Consider the following 19002-nt stretch of genomic DNA (forward strand, 5'->3'; position numbering starts at 1 on the left):
AAAGGAAAAATAACAGATAAAGAGATCAAAGTGATACGATTATAACTCTAGTCAGGATGAACATCAGACATACGTCACTGCATTATAACGATATATTTAAACATAAAAAAAATTAATAAGAGTAAAATTAAATAAATAAAAAATTAGGTCTTCAATGTTTATTTATTTATGCATCTATTTATTTGTAGTAAATAATAAGCCCTCCTTCATATGGTGGACTATCTGGAGCGTGTTGTGGATTCGATCCTGAGGGACGGTTTGGAGGAAACACGTGATAGTCTTCGCCCTTCCGACTGAGTGGTAGTAGTAACCTTAATGTGGAGCCCCCTAGTGACGGGGAGGAATTGGACACGACTAAATTAGGAAGAAAATTGTGAGAACAATTTTTTTTTTTATAAAAAGAAAAATGATTTTATAAATTTTTATTTTCTTTTGATTCTACACAATAATCTGTACAATTATTTCTTTCTTTTTCATTCTGTCGTGTGTCATGTCACAGTCACTGCGTGGATATCAAAAATATTTATAAAACATTTTAAACTGTAATGTGCTTTAATAATAATAATAATAATAATAATAATAACACAGTCGAGCTGTCTGTTTCTTTAGCTTTCTTCTTCTTCTTCTTCCTCGTCTCCTTCTTCTTCTCCTCCTTCTTCTTCTTCTTCTTCTTCTTCCTTCTCCTCTTCATGTGTTATCTCCTCCAGCTGCTCGTCCTGTTGTGTGTGTGTGTGTGTGTGTGTGTGTGTGTGTGTGTGTGTGTGTGTGTGTGTGTGTGTGTGTGGAAGAAAGACAGAGAGGACAAAGGCTTTTACATGTTGATAAATATATTATATATTTTCAATAATACATAAAGTGCACATGAAAAAAAATTCCCACCCTTTCATGTCATTAGCCACGCCCCCACAGATATCGTCCTATAATAATTACTTTAATATTAAAAGTATTAAACTTAAATAAATCAATGTGAATAAAACAATCAGTTATTACCACATTTACTGAACATTATGTTTATTAATATTTATTTTATTTAGTTAATATCAATTAAATGGACAGAGTTTAAAATGTAACCATTATACCGCATACAGCCACAAGAGTGCATCTGAAACCCCCTCTATGTGTGTGTGTGTGTGTGTGTGTGTGTGTGTGTGTGCGTGTGTGTGTGTGTGTGTGTACCGCCGTCTTCTCTGTGTACAGCGTGTACGTGTCCTGTGTTTCTGTCCTCATGGCTCTTCTGATCTTCCAGCAGGACCAGATTGTGGAGGCGACGAGAACACACAGTGTACACACACTGCTTAGCACCACCCAAAATGGCACGTCTGCACAAACACACACACACACACACACACACACACACACACACATTCACAGTTATTAAAAACAGACCAGGTGTCCAACGACCAGATGTGAAGCAGATAAGAGCATTTCTCTCACCCTCGTTTATTGGCACCATTCTGGGCTCCTCTTACTCACACAGGGGTCAAAGGTCAACTGTCAAAGACAAAACACATACCTAAGAATTTAAGTTGTGCTGAAACACACCTCAGTGTGAAGTGGAGAGGATAAAAATAAATAAAAATGATAAAGTTTTGACCTTAAAGCTTTTTAACTCGAGCTAAATTCAATCAGCTGATAAATGGTGTGTGTGTGTGTGTGTGTGTGTGTGTGTTTGCAGTCACAATTTAAAACAAAAAAACTGAAAAGGTGTCTATTTTGTTATTATTATTATAATTATTATTATTGTTGTTGTTATTATTATTATTATTATTATTATTATTATTATTGCTATTATTATTATTATTATTATTATTACACACGCTGTGTCTATGTGCCGCATTAACATTAGTGAACACGAGGTGGCGGAAAAGAGGCTGTATTTCACACAGCATTGCCAGACGATTAAAAAAACACCTTAATTACTCATTTATATAAATTTAACAATTAAATAAAATTATAGTCCTATAATAGAATGCAATAAAACACATAATGTGTTACTTTGAACCTAAAGGTTCTCTGCAGAACCCTCACAGCGAAATGCTTTTTTTTTAAGGGGTTGCAGGTACACTCAGGACCTAAACAACACCGTAAACAACCTGTAAAGAACCTGCACAGAATTCACAAAATATTCTGCAAAAATGCGGAAGTGTAATAAATAATGTAGTGACAATAATCGTTATAATTTAACATCAGAACATTGCTTATTCTAGAACAGTGTTTGGGCGGCCCGGTGGTGTAGTGGTTAGCGCTGTCGCCTTGCAGCTCCAAGGTCAGGGTTTGATTCCCGTCTCTATGTGCATGAAGTTTGCATGTTCTCACTGTACTCGGTGGATTTCCTCCCACAGTGGTTAGGTTAATTTATGTTCCCAAATTGCCGGTAGTGTGTGTGTGTGTGTGTGTGCCCTGCGATGGATTGACACCCTGTCCAGAGTGTACTCTGCCTCATGCCCTAAGCCTCCTGGAATAGGCCCCGACCCCACAATCCTGAAAACAGGATAAAGCGGTATAGACGGTCAGTGATGAGTGTTTTTTAGTTTATGTGAAGTTTATAAAACTGTTCTGAGACTCGAATGATGCATGGGAAACAGGAATAGAAATGTTTATAGTTGTTTGTGACTGGGTGTGGAACTTATTTTAGAAAAGTGCACACACACACACACACACACACACACATTTGTTTTCACACACACAGTGAAACCAAATGACTTTTTAAGTGGCTATAAAGTGGCGACTTATTTATAGGAAATGAGAAAAAACTAAAAGGAAATGCATAAGTTTTATTACTTCAGTTTCTTTTCTTTGGGGTTCTTTATTATTTAAATATTATTGTTTTATTTTACATGTAATTTTTTTTGTGTTTGATTTAAAAACAGATTACGTTGCTGAACACGGATCTAATTCCTTATTATTAAGAAAATGCTGCAGATTGTTCATTGAATGATGTGTTTTATGACATTATAGTTTGTGTTTATGTACCTAAAAAAACAGGCCGTGAATAGAGGCGAGGGACACAAGACAAGACAAGACGTCTCGGGGCAGTGGGAGTCTGGAAAGGTTGAGTAAACTGTGGAAATTGGAGAAAGAGGACAAGAAAGGAAGGATTTGATGGGGTTTTTAAAGGCGAAAACTGGAAAAGACGATTTAAAGTGTAAAAAAGGAGAGGAACTGTTAATGATGTCATGTGGGCGGAGCAAGTGGTGCAGATGTTCCCCGGAATGTAAGAGAAATCATTAAGGAAGAAGAAATAAACCCTGCACAAGGAGCGATCTGGGAAAAATAACGCTAACAAACATTTGTGGTGATAATGCTTAGCAAGGTATGAGCGCTAGTTTATACAACGCGTGAATTATTTCAGCTCCAGTCGTCACTTTAAAGACTTTCACAGGGTTTATAACATGCTGTAATCAAAGTATCAGAGTTTATAACGAGCTCTTGATCAGAGTGGTTTAGAGGCCAGGATAGAATGCTAGTCCAGATTAGCTAGCTGTATTAGCAAACATTATTACCTTGTACAGTACAGGGCCTCTCGTGATTCTGCTGTTAGCTGTTATCTGGGTACATTGAAATACGCCCCCTAGTGGCAGTGATATAATTCATGTGTTAATTAGCTACACAGCTGTGGAGCGCTCAGGCTAATGCGTGTGCGGCTAAAACAGAATGTTATAAAAAGCTTGTGTTTCACTTTAACTAAGAACATTAATTTAATACATGTCAGGTTGAAACAATATTTAATCAAAAACTATTAATTATGATCATCACATCTTGTTTGATCTCATGAGAAGCTCAGATCCGCAGAAGTTCCCTCCCCGCTTCTGATAACTCCCTGTGACTCTGAGATTAAAATACATCACTTCCTGTTTGTCATCTGATGTCAGCTAGCTCCGCCCAGTGGGGGTTTGACTGACAGATGATCTAATCATGAATTAAAACTTGCAAAACATCAAAACATCCAATAAATGAATAAATAAATTAATGAATAAGTTAATTGACTCACGTGTACAAAACATTTATTTTTGTAGCTTTAGATTTTTACACAGACGACGAAGCCAATCAAATATAAAGCAAGAAACATTAGTCCTTCAAATTTACTCCTTAATAGTTTATTGCATAATCCTTTAACTAATTTAATATGTAAAAATAATCTAAGGTTATTCTTTAACGCGTGGTGAGAGACACAGAGACCGAGGCATCCTGAACACAGAGCGTCATCCATAATCCCAACTAATAAATAAACTCAGAGAATATTTACATACCAAGCCAGACGAGTGTGTTTCTGAAGAACAATAACGGGATATGTGTGTGTGTGTGTGTGTGTGTGTGCGCGTGTGTGTGTGTGTTGCTGTGTCAGACTGCTCCGTTATCTCAAGCAACAGGACTGAGGAGACGTTACAGAGGCCCACATGCAACCACTTGATTACACACACACACACACACACACACACACACACAGAATCGTTAAAGAGAAGCCTTGATCAGAGTGGTTCTCTGCCAGTAAGAGTTCTGGAGCAGAGACACGGTGAGGAGGAGACGCTGTAAGAACCCTTAGATTACTGAGACCCGCTGAGAGCCGCTGAGGGGCCGCGACCACGTCTGTGACGATTTACTGATTTACAATGCGCCCTTCGGAAATCATCAAAGCCTCCCAATTTTAATCATGTTTTATTTAACTTTTCATTATTTTAATTATATGATATTCAAATTGTGAACCTAATCATTAAATTTTAATAATTGAATTTAATGATATACACTCAACAAAAATATAAACGCAACACCTTTGTTTCTGCTCCGATTTTTTTGTTTCTGCTCCGATGGACTTAAAGATCTAAAATTCATTCCAGATACACAATATTACCATTTCTCTCAAACATTGTTCACAAATCAGTCTAAATGTGTGATAGTGAGCACTTCTGCTTTGCTGAGATAATCCACCCCACCTCACAGGTGTGCCACATCAAGATGCTGATCTGACATCATAAGTAGTGCACAGGTGTACCTTATACTGCCCACAATAAAAGGCCACCCTGGAATGTGCAGTTTTGTCTCACAGCAAAATGCCACAGATGCCACAAGCATTGAGGGAGCGTGCAATTGGCATGCTGACAGCAGGAATGTCAACCAGATCTGTTGCTCATGAATTGAATGTTCATTTCTCCACCATAAGCCAAAGGCGCCTCTCCAAAGGCGTTTCAGAGAATATGGCAGTACATCCAACCAGCCTCACAACCGCAGACCACGTGTAACCACACCAGCCTAGGACCTCCACATCCAGCAGGTTCACCTCCAAGATCGTCTGAGACCAGCCACTCAGACAGCTGCTGAAACAATTGGTTTGCATAACCAAACAATTTCTGCACAAACTGTCAGAAACTGTCTCAGGGAAGCTCAACTGCATGCTCGTCGTCCTCATCGGGGTCTTGACCTGACTCCAGCTCGTAGCCGTAACAGACTTGAGTGGGCAAATGCTCACATTCGATGGCGTCTGGCACGTTGGAGAGGTGTTCTCTTCACGGATGAATCTCGGTTTACATTGTTCAGGGCAGATGGCAGACAGCGTGTGTGGCGTCGTGTGGGTGAGCGCTTTGCTGATGTCAATGTTGTGGATCGAGTGGCCCATGGTGGTGGTGGGGTTATGGTATGGGCAGGCATCTGTTATGGATGAAGAACACAGGTACATTTTATTGATGGCATTTTAAATGCACAGAGATAACGTGATGAGATCCTGAGGCCCATTGTTGTGCCATACATCCATGAACATCACCTCATGTTTCAGCAAGATAATGCATGGCCCCATGTCGCAAGGATCTGTACACAGTTCTTGGAAGCTGAAAATGTCCCAGTTCTTGCATGGCCAGCATACTAACCGGACATGTCACCCGTTGAGCATGTTTGGGATGTGCTTGACCGGCATATACGACAGCGTGTACCAGTTCCCACTAATATCCAACAACTTCGCACAGCCATTGAAGAGGACTGGACCAACATTCCACGATCTGATAAACTCTATGTGAAGAAGATGTGTTGCACTGCATGAGGCAAATGGTGGTCACACCAGATACTGACCGGTTCTGAGTCCCCAGACCCCCAATAAAGCAGAAAACTACACATTCCAGGGTGGCCTTTTATTGTGGGCAGTATAAGGTACACCTGTGCACTACTCATGATGTCAGATCAGCATCTTGATGTGGCACACCTGTGAGGTGGGATGGATTATCTCAGCAAAGCAGAAGTGCTCACTATCACACATTTAGACTGATTTGTGAACAATGTTTAAGAGAAATGGTAATATTGTGTATCTGGAATGAATTTTAGATCTTTAAGTCCATCTCATGAAAAATCGGAGCAGAAACAAAGGTGTTGCGTTTATATTTTTGTTAAGTGTGATAATAATAATAATAATAATAATAATAATGTATGTGTATGTGATGATGTAAGATGATTTAAGGGATGTACGGTGATGTACAGTACACACAGTCGATAGCTGATATCTGTTTTACCGAAAATATTTCTAGATTTCAGATGCAGCTTTCACCACATCTACAGCAGCTCAAAGTCCTCATTACGTGTGAGACGTCATACAACAATAACTCATGTCATGTTTTATTTGCATTTTTACTCTTTATCATGTAACAGAATTTCAGTGTGAGAAGAGAGTAACACACTTGATTCATTTCTGTTTCAAGGTTATTGTGCGACTTCCTGTGCCGGTGTGCGTGCTGAGTGTGTGTCAGTGTGTTCGTGTTTAGAGACGTTTCATTAGATCATAGGTATCCACACCACGCTAATCAGAGACAAAACCACAGAAGCACAGAGACAAACATATTTAAATACACGCGTGTGAATATGCTTATGTGGATACATTTTGTTTCACAAAAAACCACACATGAAGACGGAGTACCATGAACAGATTATGCAGCAGTTTCATTTCTGTTTGATAAGATAAACATAATGTTTTAACAACATTTGCAGTGAATGAGGGCAGTTTGCGTTACGGCAAAACACCGAGACATTAATCACAGAAATAAAGTTTGTAAAAGAAATCAGAGATTTTTATTGTCCTTGATGTTATAGCAGCTATAAACACTCGCTCTCTCACCGCCTCTTCATTATTTTACCTTCATGTTAATAATGAGTGATGTCATGTGGATAAGTGTGTCATGTGACTAAGAAAGTGGAAAGAAGAAGCATCAACTCCTCTGTCCTGAAGATTTCATTACAGCTTTATCTCAGTTACGCAGCTCTCGGACTGGAGACTCCTTTCCTACAGAATAAGATTTAGCATCCATTAATTTGTTTATTATTATAAGATTTTAAAAGGAGTCCATTATAGGAAACAATCAGTATCTTCTGACCAATCAGAAACCAGGATTCAACAACATGGTACAGAATTAAAGGCGTATTGTTTAGATTTTTTAGATTGATACTGACACGGGAGACTCCTTCTGTTACAGAAATTAATATTTCCTGCGAATAAAACTTTATCAACATTGACACACATTTTCATTTTATTTATTATTAGTGGACCGTTTGTCCTAACTGTCCCGTTACTATAGAAACCATAACATACAGTATTACAACATTTATGTTTCACACTGCAAAAAGTTTAATAAGGATATTTAAAGGTTTTATTTAAGAAGAAACAAAGCTGTAACTAGGAAAGTTTATTAAAGCATACTTACAGTAAACAGGTGTTTGTGTAGGATGAGTTATAATACAGTTATTAATATCACAATATCACAATATTCATGTAAAAAAGCCGATCACTTGGTTGCAGCTGTTCCTCAAACAGATCCCTGAAACCTCATGAGTCAAACAATGCAGGAGAATAACTTAATATAACTTTATAACTATATAGATTTTGCAGATTTTATATTTTAACAGTAAATATGCATCAGAAGCTTATTTACATCCTTCATAAACACAGCAGAAGTCTCTTCATTAATCACAGATAAAGAATGTTATCACCTTCATTAAACAGTTTATATGACTGATACACACACATCTTCCTGTTTATACCGAATCACACACACACACACACACACACACACACACACACACACACACACACATTGAGTTGAACAGCTTTTATCATTAGCTTGAGTTTTACAGCTTTAAGGTTAAAATCAAGGTTTTAAATTCTTTCCCTTTTTGTCTTTCACGTCAGTAAAACATTCCAGGTTCCTTTATAAAATGTGAGAAGTTTCAGGTGGAGCGTCTACGGTGTTGTTCCACCAAAACCACTTCCCCTATTCACTTCCCACTGGTCCAGTCCATTATGCCTGCTGTTCCATTACGTCACCAGGACAGGGGTGAGTTCATAAGATGGAGGACTGAGTCGAATGGCTCTAACCCACTGCTACAGTTAGCGTGCTAGTTATTTAGAAAAGCAGCTCATTATTATTAGTATGTTAGCAATGAAGCACACAAGATCAAATGCATAACAGCGAGCTAACAAAACATCCAATATCCAGCAGTCTGTGGGGAAATGGTTGTTGTTGTTGTTGTTGTTGTTGTTGTGAAATCTCCCCTTGACCTGAAAGTGATCACTTTACACATTTGACGCACCATTTTCCGAATGTCCCTTCGTTTTTCCTGACATGGAAAGCAGCGTGACCTTCGACCTCATCGTCCCTGAGGAACTTCCAGAAGAAGACGCTTCATAGGAGGTTTTCGAGCAGGATAGCAACTTTCTAGCTCTTTCTCTAAAGTCCTCAGAGACGTAGTAGAAGATAAAAGGGTCGATAGAGCTGTTGAAGGTGCTGATCGCGAGGCTGATCATGTACGGCACATAGAGTCGATTGCCGTCGTCATTGTTTGTGTCAATAAAATCCTCATAATCGCTGTTTTTGCCTAATTTGGAGTAGTTCATGAGCAGGAGGATGTTACTGGGCAGCAAACAGACGATAAAAACCACCATCACGAGTGCTGTGACTCGGGTCGCGTGGCTGTATCGGCTACCAGCGGCCACTAGGGTGCGCAGCACGGCGCTGTAGCAGAAAATCACCACGAGTAACGGGAGGAGAAAGCAAAGGCAGAAAAGCGTGACAAAATACGGCTCGAAGATGTTTTTCTTTTCCTTCTCTGGAATAGCATCGTGGCACGTTGTAATGGAAAGGTTGTTTATGAAGTAGGTTTGTTGTGAAGCTAGCATAGGGATAGCCGCGATCATCACCATGACCCACACCATCACACTCATTAATATGGACGTCTTGCGACTCCGCAGCGTTTTGGCACCAAACGGATGCACCAGAGCCACGTAACGGTCCACTGCGATCAGCGCCAGGCAAATCACCGAGCCGTACATGTTCCCGTAAAACAGGGCGATTTGCAGGCGGCAGAAGCCTTCCCCAAACACCCAGTTGTTTCCCTGGAAGTGGTAGATGATGCGGAAAGGAAGCATGAGGAGAAGAAGGAGGTCCAAGCAGGTAAGGTTCATTAACAGAACAGTGGAAGGAAACTTTTTTGTGCGGAAGAGAAGAACCCACAGCGCCAGGAGGTTAGCGGGGAAACCGAACACAAAAGAGACAAGGTAGAGTAGAGGAACCAGGAGAACCGTCGTGGCCGCTTGGATGTCCTCCTTCTGCTTTCCTTCCAGTGTCGAGTTGCAAGTGAGCGTAAACATGCGAGGACCTGAAACAACACAAAAGAGAAAGAAATGGTTATGACACAATAAGGTGTTTTGGAAGAAATGAATCACTGACATTCTGATATAACCTGCATAGTGACATCAGAGACATGTTGAGACATCTGGGTGAAAAAAATAAAATAAAAATAAAACTTTTACAGAATCAGAATCTTAAAAACTGGTGACACAGGCGGACTGGCCATCAGGAGTCCCAGGGGGTTTCCGAGTGGACCACTGGACAGTTGGGTCGATGGTATTAAAATAGATGTGATGAGGGGTTACTAGAGCAGGCTGGGTGGGCTGAGCCCCCTGTTTATATGGATTGGCTAAAGTCTATCACGACCACATCTCACCCTGTTTAAAACCATCGGCTGAATAGAAAGGCGACAAAAATAACTTGATTATCTCTAAGGTCAGGAGAGCAGAGTGCAGGGACATGAGAGGCGTATTAGCTAAATTCTATGCTTTATCATTTAGGGTAGGCTGACAGTTACACAGGTATTACAATGATGATATCTTACTGTTATTATGTTTGAGTCTGACCATAAGTCACAAGACCTTTTCTTGGATTTAATAAAACATATACTACAAAAATGATGAATGTTGATCCAGTAATTCTCAACCTGTAGCTACTGTTTATTTAAACTCAGAAACAGTTTTACCGGAATTAATCAGCGCATTAAGGACCCCGTTAAAGATGTAGAATTCATAACTATAACTACACTAATGTAAATTTTGTACATTGCACTACCTGAGCCAATTTAGTATGAAACATTCGCAAGATATGTACACTTTATTTTTTTTCTATTGCATATTTTAAATGACTTATGACACGTACAGTATGTGGTGTTGATGTTTAGGAGCTGCACATTGGATTATAATGTAATGCACTGTACAGAGACAATACAGGAATTTAATTCACTTCACATTAGCCCTGCGGCTGCGAACTCACCCAAAGGTAAAGCTCCCCCCTGTCCTACTACTGTACCAGGCCTAATGAACTAATGAGGACCATTAACATCCTTACATTATTTATTAATATTAATATTTATTTAGTGGTATACTAGCATCCTAACTCTAATAACCCAGTAATAACTGATCGAGGCGGATCCTGAGGACGATCCTGCTCTGGACCGAGGTTCCTGTATTTACAGGTTAATGAATTTATTGTGCTCAGGTGAGGTGAAGTTCTAAGGAGCGGTAGGTGAAAGCATTACCCACACCGTCCACTCCAACACCCCTCCCCCCGCCCCACGTCCCCGGAGTGGGCTGACCCAAGGGCTGTTCTTTTGGTTCCGGTCCACCCCTGATTGGAGACGTTAAATGTGTAATAAACCTCAGTAATGATTGAGCAAATGAATAGACTACTGGACTATTTACATTAAATATTGAAGACACTGTTAGAAAATATCTGTGATTTTACAGTATGTAAGCCTGTAAATAATAATCATAATATGAGTAATTTACTGTAAGTTCTCCTGACTTTTCTTCACCGCAGTAAATCTACACCATACAAACTAGTACAGGAACTTTACCAGGAACGTACTGTAACCTTTATATATAGAACTGTATAGAATGATTCTTTACCAGGAACTGGTACTCCACTCTGCAGGTGTGAGTGGAGTTGCTACGTGCACTAGCGTATTAGCTGCACCTTTACCGCCGTGTTAACGTATGTCCTCTGATTGATTTTATTTCTGCTTTGTTGCTTGAAATGCAGAACTTTTCTCAACTTCCTCATGCAAATAACACGATTCAGTTTGGCAGCACAAATGCAAAGTGTATGTAAAGCTCCAGCTCTGGATCCGCCAACAGATCCGTGTAAACTCACCTGAAGGAAGTCGGACTGGGGTGAACGCTGTGCGGCTAACAGCGGGCGATCGGACAGACAGGAGGAAATCACCAGCACGCTCTGGACTCAGGTGTTCGGAAGGTGTTTTTGAAACACTTAGATAATTGTTCTCCTGGATGTTGTGAGTGTTGAAAGCTGAACAGTAACTGAGCACCATGACATCACTGTCCCCGCCCAGTCTGCCTTGATTTACAAGCAACAACATTCTGATGTAAATGTTTTGAAACTAAACCTACTGGAAGTAAATGAAAGGCCTCTGCACTGATCTGTGCTGTGTTATAATATCTTTACCACATCTATTTTACTAATATCTAAAAAGCTCTATTATCTTTTTATTATCTATTGTCTGAAGATCTCTGTTTATTCTCAGCAAAGAGAGCACATTTAAACGGTGCTACGTCCCGAACATCAAAAGAACCATCATTAACATGTCAGTCATAGAGAGACCCGGAGACAGACAGGTGAGAGGAGATACATTTACATTCTCCTGATTAAACTAAAGGGTTCTAGAGGACAGGAGCCGTCTGGACGTCTCCTCGTCTGGGTACAGGATATAGAAGGTGTTACAACATAAGACACAGTGAGGGGTCTGTTCTCAGAGCACAGGAATCTTATTATTAGATTATAATGTCTTACAATATTATAAAACCTTACAGTTATGATGTCGTACTTAGTCCTCGTCACATGATAAGCAGCAGATCAAGTTATATATTTCTATGTATTTAACTCGACATAAGCTCCCATCATCAGTAACATACTGTATAACAGTGACAACAGGATCTTACTGTTAACATTTACTATAAATCTACAGAATGATTTAAAGCCCATTAAACTGTATAATAATAATAATAATAAAAATAATAATAATAATAATAATAATAAGCTATTGCTTTGGCTGTAGTAACAACAAACTAGATAAAACAACGCACTTGCACAAAGCTCAGGGAGGACAAAACTAGACCAGCACATAACCACACACACAAACACATTTCTGCATCATTACACACACCCACACACCCACAAACCCACAAATCAACACACCCATTTCTTGCAACAACAGCATCAATCCCCTCTCAGTAGTAATACAACACCAGACAATAACATTAAAGTGCCTGACCATTAACGCCGCAGTGACAGACAGGCTCTGTTCTGCATACACACACTCTATACGATCATAAAGCAGTCTTTGCTTAAGTCTTTAAAATTCCTTCCGGATGAGTCTATGAGGGTTATATTCCTCTGTTTATCTCAAAAGTAAACAAGGAGGGAAAAAAATGAATGAATGAGTGATGATTAGAGGAAAGTAAAAAAGAAAGAGTGGACTGCAAAGTATTAAATCACAGAGGGGATAAAAACATTTAGTCACTACATACTGTATCAGTTCATCAGTTCAGTTCAGAGCTTCATTAATTAATAAAGTCTTGATCTGATTGTTGGGAGAATTTAACTGCTGTACAGTATAGAGTGAATGAATGTCTACTGAACTGATTATAATGTTATTTAGAATAAACAGCGGTACGGCTGATTTTACTGTAACTATCGTTATATCTGTCTGCTGTCGCCTGTGACAGTTTACTGATGAGTGTTCAGCTCTAAATGTAGGTCAGCAGAAGTTTCCTGCAGTAAAGGCCCTGATAACGTGGAGGATGGAGAGTCTACTGAGTGGTTTATAGCTCATTGTTGAGCGCATATAAAAAATCAAAAAATAAAAACTGTAAATCGTGTACATATAATAACATTTTTATAGAACACGTGTATTCACCTCCAGCCCTGTCATGGGCCAAAACAGCGGTAATTTTAACGTTTTTTTTGACCAAGTGTTTTTTTATTATATTTTAAATAAAAAAATTTTTAATGTATTTATCAGGAAAATATGTTTAAATGATATTGTCAGTTATATTCTGTATATCAGTAAATTTGATTTGATTAAGGAGTCGACCTCAGGCCTTGGCATGGCCCCCTCCACTAGGACTCCGGCCAGACGGGGCTTTCAGGACCCTTTGACCCCCTTATTTTATATAATATACATCAAAAATGAAACCCATCACTTAAATACAGCAGTCCCTCAGAATACCGATTGAACCCGTTCCGGAGGCGAGTTCTTAAGGTGAAAGTTTGTATTGTGAAACGCATTGTCTCATAAAAAATAATGTAAATGCAGATAATCCGTTCCGGCCACCAATATTACTAATTTCCAACAATATAATCATATTTCTGTGTATAAAAACAATTGAAAGATTTAAAAAATACATGAAAATGGAGTAAAATCTAATATAAATAGATGTTAAATCTCACTTCACTTCCACCGACACAAACTGAGTTCTGCGCGGCTCCGGGGTGTACACACCACCAGAAGTACGCGCGACCGGTTTGGCCGCTTGTGTGTCGAATATACCTCACATATTGAACTAAAGTAAAAAATATCTTGATAATTTTATATCTTGCTAATTCTTAGTGGGACATTTGTATGGCGAAGTACCGCTGCGATTTTATATATAAGTTAAAAGCTGTGTTTAAAATGTCATTTAAAACCACAAATCCCAGGTTTGTTATATGAAGCATGTGTAAGTCATACTGCTTTATTTTAAACTGCTGGTGTTTATGGAATATTCGGGCGTCTGTCTCTCCTGCACGCTGAGGTCTTTAAATATTTACAGGAGCGTGATGTTACAGCTGGACACGTGCTTTAACGTTACACACGTGAATGTTTAGACGAGGAGAACTGAGACGCTTTAACACTCCGAGATTCCACACAGATTACTCAACGTGCTGGAACACAACGCTGCAGCCACAACTGTGTGTGAGTGTGTGTGTGTGTGTGTGTGTGTGTGTGTGTGTGTGTGAGAGACGCAAAAGAGCTCTGACGTGCACAAACCTGAACCTCTGCTGGTCCCTGTCATTACTGTTTACAGAATCTGTAGCTGAAAACTGAACACACACACTCACACACACACACACACTCACACACACACACACACACACAGATGCTCACACACAGTGAAATCTTAACACACTGCGTCGGTGTTTTTACAGACCTTAATAATAAAGTTCAGCGTCTGTATTTGTAGTTGTGTTTCGTGATGATGAGCGTCTCATAATGAATTAAGTCCTGAACACACGGCTTCAGTCGAACCTCAGAGAACCTCCGTATGAATTATTGTATGACTCGTGTGAATGTGAGCTCTGACAACATCTCAAAATGACCAAACATGAGTATCGACACTAATTAAAAGTGTTAACCATAAAAATGAGGAGAGAAAATCGAAGAAGAGCTTTTTATGCATATAGTTATTAATATAAATGTAAATAAAAGGAATGAATATTTAATATAAAGCTATCTTTACCGCTGTAAAGTGAGGATTCTGTGTGTGTGTGTGTGTGTGTGTGTGTGTTATTATTTTTTAGACAGAATGTGAAGAAACACATGAAATTGTGACACAAATATTATAAAAATTACAATAATATCAGTTTTATCTGCCCTTAAGTAGTGTTATTTTAAACACAAACACTGAATAAACACTCAGGTTGATTTTACACTGTAAATAAATAAATAAATAAATAAATACCCAAATAAATGAGTAAAGAACAGAAGTCGACAAAACTCATACTATTAAAGCAATGAAATGCAACAGACTTTTAAAGGTTTTTTTTTTACTTAATATTGGGCAACTTCAGTAGTTTATCTTATTACTTAACTTTTTTCATTATTAGTCAAAAACCATTTGGTTAAAAACCGTAATGTTTATTCAGTTGCTTATTGGGTTGTTTTGTCACTAGCAGCAGCGCAGGGATTCGAGCTCATGATCTCCAGACAACAGGACAAAAGCATTCCTGTCTCTGTGGCCCACAGTCCGGAGTCTGCCTCCCTATCAGGAGATTATGAGTTTGAATCCCAACGGAGCAGATTGTCAGATGAAGCAGGTTTTTTTGTACCACTTTTGTTTTCTTCTGTTGATCGCACTGTAACAACACTTTGCCATTTATGGATACAGCTGGATGTGGCCAAATACTGTAGTGCTGCTGACTAAACGATTATCTAAAATTACTGTTGTCTCCAGGCCTCCTGCGACCCTGTACGGGATAAACGCTGTAGAGAGAGAGAGAGAGAGAGAGTGTTCTGTTTGACCAAACTGTTTTTGACCTACAACAAAACCTCAAGAGAACAAAACTGATCAAATCTGCACTCGCTGATAATTTAATAACCAGCTTTCCAACTCTAACATTAACTTAAAGAGTAAACATTGGATTAAAAACAGTTTTAAAGTCTTTGAGTTTAATTTAGAATAAAAAGTACATCGCCTAAATACAGTATATGTTGAGTTTCATGGACGAAGTGTAATTTTTACTCAGAGTAGTAATTCTGATAGTATACAGGACAGGGATTGTATGTGTGTGTGTGTGTGTGTGTGTGTGTGTGTGTTGTTTTATCATTCTCCATATCTCATGGGAAAGAATTTGTTCGTAAGGAAGTGGAAATGACACACACAGCTCACACAGGATGTCGCTTTCTGCCAGTTGAGCTGAAATAGCGTGAGGAATGTGAGCAATCGTTTCAGGAAATGAGAAAGTTTTCAAACACGTATAGTACACACATGCACGCACACACACACACACACACACACACACACACACACACACACAATGACCTTATAATATTCTCTAACAACATGGCACTGCTCATTACAGCTCCATTAGTCACAGAATGATCTCACAAACTCCGTCTCAGCCACCTGAGAGCTCCAGAGCGAGACACTGCAGAATAAAAACCCAGATGTTCAACATGTGTATTTAATAAGGACAGCAGCGCAGACGTCCCTGAAAGACAGAAATGATGACTAATTGTTCTCATCCACATGCATGAGCTCACAGACGCCCACAATTAGCATCCCTGTGATTGACAGGAGGCTGGGATTAAGCCCCGCCCACTCAGACAGGACAGGCAGTAATGTACGTAATGCTTACGTTACAGGATGACTGAAGTCAGAATTATAATTTCTAAACAGATATATAATAAGAAATAGACTCACAGAAATACAAGTCTACACACACACACACACACTTATCCGCGCTCTCTGTCTCTTATTTTTACATTTTGTTATGTTTTCTTTCCACCACTTACTGTTATTATTATTAATATCATCTAGTTTTTTTTTCTTATAATAAATCACTTTTAATCCATATGATTTTTATGCTATTGTACTTTGTTTGTCTCTTTGTCTTGTGTGTATATTTTTCCCTCCACATACACACTCTGGCTCAGTGTCAGTATTACTGAGTGTTTATTACACATGAAGGATAAGTTTCCAGGAGGAAGTAGAGAGATGGACTTACGGAACAGAGGAGTGGAGGAGCAGTTGCTGGAGACAGAGGATGAGAGCGGAAGGAGAGACAGGATGGAGACTAGGACGAAGAGCGCAGCACAGCTGGGAGACACTGGGACAGCCATCCTGCTGAGGTGGACGAGTCTCTCTCTCTCTCTCTCTCTCTTTATGGTTATCTATTGAAATAAGAAAGAAGAGAAAAAGACTTTTGTCCTCTTCACTGCTGTACGTGGCGTCACCTGTCCCTTCACCTGTGTCTAAAGCTGGAGGTGTTGAGTTCAGACTCTTACATCCACCGCGTCTGAGTCCCTGTGTGTGTGTGTGTGTGTGTGTGTGTGTCTCCTCCCCACTCTGCTTCTTCCTCTCAGGATCTGCAGGAAACACAGCTGCTGACTGTTGGTGTGTGTGTGTGTGTGAGAGAGAGAGAGAGAGAGAGAGAGAGAGATGTTTAGCCACACCCATCACACTTATAACAGGTTAGCCACACCCATTGTTTTTTGCTATTAATTAGGAATTGGTTTATATTGTAGATTTTTAAATAAACAAATCTTTACATTTTAAATCAGTAAATTAAATTCATTCATAACTTAATAACTAACTCTAATTTAATTAGCAAAGTCTTTACCTTTCCTGAGTTGGATTATTTAATAAAACTCTCATGGTTTCTTCCTGTCATACCTGATCATTAGGATTAGAACTAATAAACATTTCCTTTACATTTCTTTAAACTGTTTCCATTTATTTCTGTGCTACGTCCGAACTGACTGTACTATCTTATGTTTATCTAATTTCTTAAACTGTTTTATTTTTATTTGAAATTATGTTTTTATTAGTTTTACTTAGTCTTTTATTTTTATTTTAATTAAATTTTAATTAGTTTAAAGTTTTGTTGCAAACTGCATTTATTTTTATTTTAAATGAAATTTAAAAGTTTTTGTTAAAATGTCTTATTGCTATTATCTTTTATTTCATTTCATGTTTATTTTCTTCTTCTATGTAAAGCACTTTGAATTACCACTGTGTATGAAATGTGCTATACAAATAAACTTGCCTTGCCTAAAGCTGCTCAGAGACAATAAGAATTTCCTTTTCAGTTGAATCAACTTAAAAGTGACGTCATCATCGGGGGGGGGGGGGGGGGTCAGTGTTATTTAAATTGTCAAATAAACAAAAACCAACCCCCAATCAGTCTGTCTTTGCATTGACGATGACGTCACACCTCACATCACACGTTTCCTTACGCCGTCAGCGCTCTGGCTCCCTCTATCGGTTAGTGTTAGATTCACTCATAGTCATGATGCACAAGTACATTTAAATGGTGTAAATAGGTAGAATAAACTTTATTTTTATTTTATATAAATTATTATTATTTTACAAGATTCAGTGCCATAAACAAACCAAACAAACCTGTCAGTCACATGTTATTAAGCCTTATTTGGCTGTTTAAATATATATAATTACATATTACAGTATATTTCCCAATAAAAGTGACACAAATATTAATTTTGTTCTTTTGTTGGTTTCACGTTTTTAATCCTCTGAACTCACATGAACTCTGAGATCTTCATTACAGTCATCGGCCACTAGATGTCAGCACTGTACCAGTTTCACCATAAATACTGGATCCTCTCTGAGGAACAAATAAGCATGACATCACACACACACACACACACACACAGCCAGAGGGAATCAGTTTGTAAAATCAATCAATACACTCTAAACAAACACACACTCAATAAACACCCAACACACACTCAACATGCAATCAACACACACTCAACACACACACGTTTATCAACACACACTCAACACACACACACACATTTATCAACACACACGTTTATCAACACACACACATTTATCAACACACTCATCACACACACACACATTTATCAACACACACGTTTATCAACACACACACATTTATCAACACACACTTAACACACACACATTTATCAACACACACACGTTTATCAACACACTCATCACACACACACATTTATCAACACACACTTAACACACACACATTTATCAACACACACTTAACACACACACATTTATCAACACACTCATCACACACACACATTTATCAACACACACTTAACACACACACATTTATCAACACACTCATCACACACACACATTTATCAACACACACTTAACACACACACATTTATCAACACACACTTAACACACACACATTTATCAAC

The 19002-nt window shown here is 38.7% G+C and overlaps 1 protein-coding gene and 1 long non-coding RNA gene across 2 annotated transcripts; both read right to left on the reverse strand.

The window, feature by feature from the left end:
- Positions 1 to 407: 407 nt before the first annotated feature.
- On the reverse strand, positions 408 to 4331 carry LOC128531947 (uncharacterized). Its single transcript, XR_008361238.1, has 4 exons — positions 4251 to 4331; positions 1435 to 1491; positions 1177 to 1319; positions 408 to 716 (listed from the first exon to the last, which is right to left on the reverse strand). It is a non-coding gene; the product is annotated as an uncharacterized LOC128531947 (long non-coding RNA).
- Positions 4332 to 7500: 3169 nt separating this feature from the next.
- On the reverse strand, positions 7501 to 17188 carry si:ch211-132p1.2 (proteinase-activated receptor 4). Its single transcript, XM_053505085.1, has 2 exons — positions 16803 to 17188; positions 7501 to 9624 (listed from the first exon to the last, which is right to left on the reverse strand). Exons 1-2 carry the CDS (start codon positions 16915 to 16917, stop codon positions 8543 to 8545), a joined length of 1197 nt encoding a protein of 398 aa, XP_053361060.1. The 5' UTR covers positions 16918 to 17188; the 3' UTR covers positions 7501 to 8542.
- Between the last annotated feature and the right edge of the window lie 1814 nt (positions 17189 to 19002).

Source organism: Clarias gariepinus, chromosome 10, assembly GCF_024256425.1.
Source record: "Clarias gariepinus isolate MV-2021 ecotype Netherlands chromosome 10, CGAR_prim_01v2, whole genome shotgun sequence".
In the NCBI taxonomy this organism is placed as follows: domain Eukaryota; kingdom Metazoa; phylum Chordata; class Actinopteri; order Siluriformes; family Clariidae; genus Clarias; species Clarias gariepinus.